The 3,905-nt window shown below is 49.3% G+C and overlaps 1 protein-coding gene across 1 annotated transcript in view; it reads right to left on the reverse strand.

The window, feature by feature from the left end:
* MEX3B (mex-3 RNA binding family member B) overlaps positions 1-3,905 on the reverse strand; it is a 62,040-nt gene that overhangs the window by 4,069 nt on the left and 54,066 nt on the right. Inside the window, exons 3-4 of the mRNA XM_010830990.1 lie at positions 864-983; positions 71-409 (exon numbers count right to left, since the gene is read on the reverse strand). Coding sequence (XP_010829292.1) covers positions 71-409; positions 864-983 — 459 coding nt within the window. The remainder of the gene's footprint in view (positions 1-70; positions 410-863; positions 984-3,905) is intronic.

Consider the following 3,905-nt stretch of genomic DNA (forward strand, 5'->3'; position numbering starts at 1 on the left):
CCCGGATCTCCCAGGGGCCGCCTCCGAGCGCAAGGGAGAAGAAAGGAGGCTTTGAGGGGCGGGCCGGAACGGGGCGCGATGCCCGGCTGCCCCGCTGCTCGGTCCCTCTCCGCCCAAGTCTCCCCTCCGCCGCCGGCCGGAGCGGGTGCCCCCGGCTCTTGGCGCGCGCGCTCCCCTCTTTTGTTCTGGGCTCCGCCTGGCTCGTCCGGCCCCTTGCGCCTGACCCCGGCCGTTCCGCAGAGCGGTGGGGGCCGCGAATCGCGAGGATGGCCAGCGTCCGCGCAGCGGGGGCTCCTGATGAAGACAATGAGGCCATGTGGCCGAACCCACAGACGGGTTTACTCTGGAGTCCTCGCGGTGCCGCGGGGCGATCTCGGGGCTCGAAGGCAGAGGCTCCCCAAAGTGCCCCCTGCGTGACCCAGGGACGAGTGAGGGAGCGCCCTGGGTGGGCCTCGAATCTTTTTAATCCATAAAATAGGGGAAATCAGACAGTCCTCCCCACCTTGTGGGTTCTGGAAATTAGATGTGACAACAGGCGGGAGCGCGACTAGTAGGCAGTCAGACACACGCCTAGACTTCTGAGAACGCGAAGGTGTTTTTCCTACCTCGCTCACCTGGAGCTGTCTTGGCGAAGAGGTGCTGATTATTTCCTTAGGGAAATGAGACTTGGAAGCCACTTGCAGTGGTTATTTCCGCAGGATGTTTACATCAGCTTCCTGGTGTGTGTGTTTCTTCAAAGGGGAAGCTTGGTGAGGGGGTGGGGATCGGGATGGGAGTGCTGAGCCTTCCCAGAGAGCCACCACCTAGACCCCCAGTAGAGAATTCTTCTATTTTTTAACCTAGTTTTTGTACTCAAGCCGTACCAATTTGAGAACCAGGAAGGAGTGTCCTTGAGGATTCCTGAGGGCTGAGAACAAAGGGTCCTGGCTAGGGGTAGGGGCGTGGCACAGAGAAGGCTCAGCCTGGAGCCCCTCACTAAAGGTCTGTAAACACCAAAACAGACAGGAGAAGCCCTCCTGTCAAAGGCCTCAGCATTTGCATCTTGCCAACAGAATCTCCGTTTGGCCTCTCAACTCAGTTTCTAGGAGTTTCATACACTCCTGATCAGGCCAACTGAGGTTTCTTTTGTCAAATAACAGACTTGATGAAGGTCAAATTTTTGCTGGACTTCCATGGCTGATGAGGGGTAAATGAAGACTCCCCCCAACCTGTTTCCTAGGCAACAGTCTTGTCATACATCCTCCCCTTCACACTGAAAGCAGTGTGAAGCTTTCAGATGGTCAGTTCAGAAACTGGTCTGGAGATCTGAATGCTTCCAAGTCCCTGAGTCCTCCCCAGGAAGGTGAATACACTCTGTGGATGGGGAAGTGACACGTGTAATATCTTCCTTCCTTACTAAATCAGAAAGCCAGGAACTCCACCTACCTGTAGTGCAAATGCTCCATGAAATCTCAGCCCCCATGAAGGATAAGCTAAAACTCTGACCACAGGAGTTCATGTAAAGTGCCAATCCCGAGGTGTCCATGACCTGCCACGCGGCTCAGGTTACCCTCCATCGACCAGAATTCTTCAGTCAAAATGTGTGCAAAGATAGCACATTTTTGGAAGATACCCATGAAATCTAAGGGCCTCCGGAGAGTAGGAGGGGTATGATCCTGGTGGCCAGAGCTGGGATGGCCGACAGATCTGGTTCCCAGTCCAGTTCTGCCCCAGTGTTTCTTGCCTACAAAAAGAAACTAGTATCCAGCTTTCCATTTACTTCCCGAGAAGGAGGGGGTTGGTTTAGCGGGTAGATAATGACAGTGAATTTGATTCATTGCATGTTGCAAAGTCCTAAGCAGAAGTATTGGAAAATGGGTGTTTTTCCCACAGCCACGTCTTACCTACTTTTTTTTTTTTTCCTACTTTTATTTATTAATAATACTGACCAGTTAGGGTATCTTCTGACACTTGAATGCTATTATAAAAGTAATACTCTGGAAATTTTAATTCTCAATTAATGGCTTTTATAAGCCAAGACATCTTAGAGCTTGCAAGTCTAGTTCTGTTTTTAAATAGATAATAACACCCAACCCCAAAGTTTCTGGTTAGACTTTCCCAGGCTCCTTCAGGACCCCAGAGCTTAACTACTTTTCCTGACACAGGACATGTTCCCTAAGGACATCCCCGATGTGGCCATATTATTTTTTGTTGTTAGCACAAGAGAGAAACTTGAATGTGATCTAGTAAGATAATAGGGAAATTCAGTTGTCATAAGAAAAGGTAAAGTCACACAAAAACAAGATTAGCAAGAGACCGCCCTGTTCTCCAGAAGCTCCAAACTCTTTTGCACACATCTTGGTTCCCCTTGGCAAACTAATTAGCTGGCAAAAGAAACTAAAATCCTCATGGGAACACAAGTGCACTTTCAATCAATTCATTCAACATTATCGAGCAGCTACATACTTTATTATAGGTGCAGAGTAAAGTGCTGAAGCGACAAAAATGAACAAGACAGAGGAATCCTTTCCCTTGGACCCCCTGCATGCGTGGGTACATGTGTGCTAAGTCACTTCAGTTGTGTCCGACTCTTATGCGACCCTATGGACTGCAGCCTGCCAGGCTTTTCTGTCCATGGGTTCTCCAGGCAAGAATACTGGAATGGATGGCCATTTCCTTCTCCAGGGGATCTTCCCAACCCAGGGATCAAACCCGTGTCTTAGGTCTACTTGCATTGGCAGGCGGTTTCTTTACCACCAGCGCCACCTGTGAACCCCTCCCTTGGACACCGGTCCAAATCCAGTTCACAGCAGAGGTAAGTGTCCAGATGGTAGTGAAATTCATTTGTCATAAGGTTAAATTCAGTCTGCCTAAGGTTCCAGGAAGACTTCTCAGTGGACATTTGAGTTGCGCTTTCAAAGGATGAGGTAGATGAATTAATTGAAACTAGTGGGTAGCATAGCATATGATAGGACCTCAATAAGTGTTTATTAAGTGAATGAGTGAACCAGGTTGAAAAGGCCTAAGGCATAATTTTCTTAATTATATGGATGAATACCAGTGTCTGGGAAATGGCTCAGACGACTTCAGCCACAACTACATGATTCTTTATAATAATATTCACAGGTAATAATCATTAAGCACTTATTATGTGCCTGGCACTTTTACCAAATGCTTTATAATGCAATATTTTAATGGGCTTCCCAGGTGGCTCAGTGGTAAAGAATCCACTTGCCAATGCAGGAGATGTGGGGTTGCTCTCTGGGTTGGGAAGAGCCCTTGGAGAAGGAAATGGCAACCCACTCCAGTATTTCTGGCAGGCTACAGTCCATGGGGTTGCAAGAATTGAACACAACTTAGCAACTAAACCACCACCACCACCAGTATTCTTGCCTGGGAAATCCCATAGACAGAGGAGCCTGGCGGGCTGCAGTCCGTGTGTTCACAAACAGTTGGACACAACTGAGTGACTAAACACACACACACACGCACACACACACTCACAGGTGCAGCTTAAGCCTCTGGAGCCTTCCCTTACACAGGCTGTTCCTCAATCTGGGAGGTCAGTTCAGTTCAGTTGCTCAGTCGTGTCTGACTTTTTCACGACCCCATGGACCACAGCACACCAGGCCTCCCGGTCCATCACCAACTCCCAGAGCCTACTCAAACTCCTCTCCATTGAGTCGGTGATGCCATCCAACCATCTCACCCTCTGTCATCCCCTTCTCCTCCTGCCTTCAATCTTTCCCAGCATCAGGGTCTTTTCAAATAAGTCAGCTCTTTGCATCAGGTGGCCAAAGTATTGGAGTTTCAGCTTCAGCATCAGTCCTTCCAATGAACACTCGGGACTGATCTCCTTTAGGATGGACTGGTTGGATCTCCCTGCAGCCCAAGGGACTCTCAAGAGTCTTCACCAACACCACGGT

The sequence above is a fragment of the Bison bison genome, unplaced genomic scaffold (genome assembly GCF_000754665.1).
Source record: "Bison bison bison isolate TAMUID 2011002044 unplaced genomic scaffold, Bison_UMD1.0 scf7180017859304, whole genome shotgun sequence".
Lineage (NCBI taxonomy): Eukaryota > Metazoa > Chordata > Mammalia > Artiodactyla > Bovidae > Bison > Bison bison.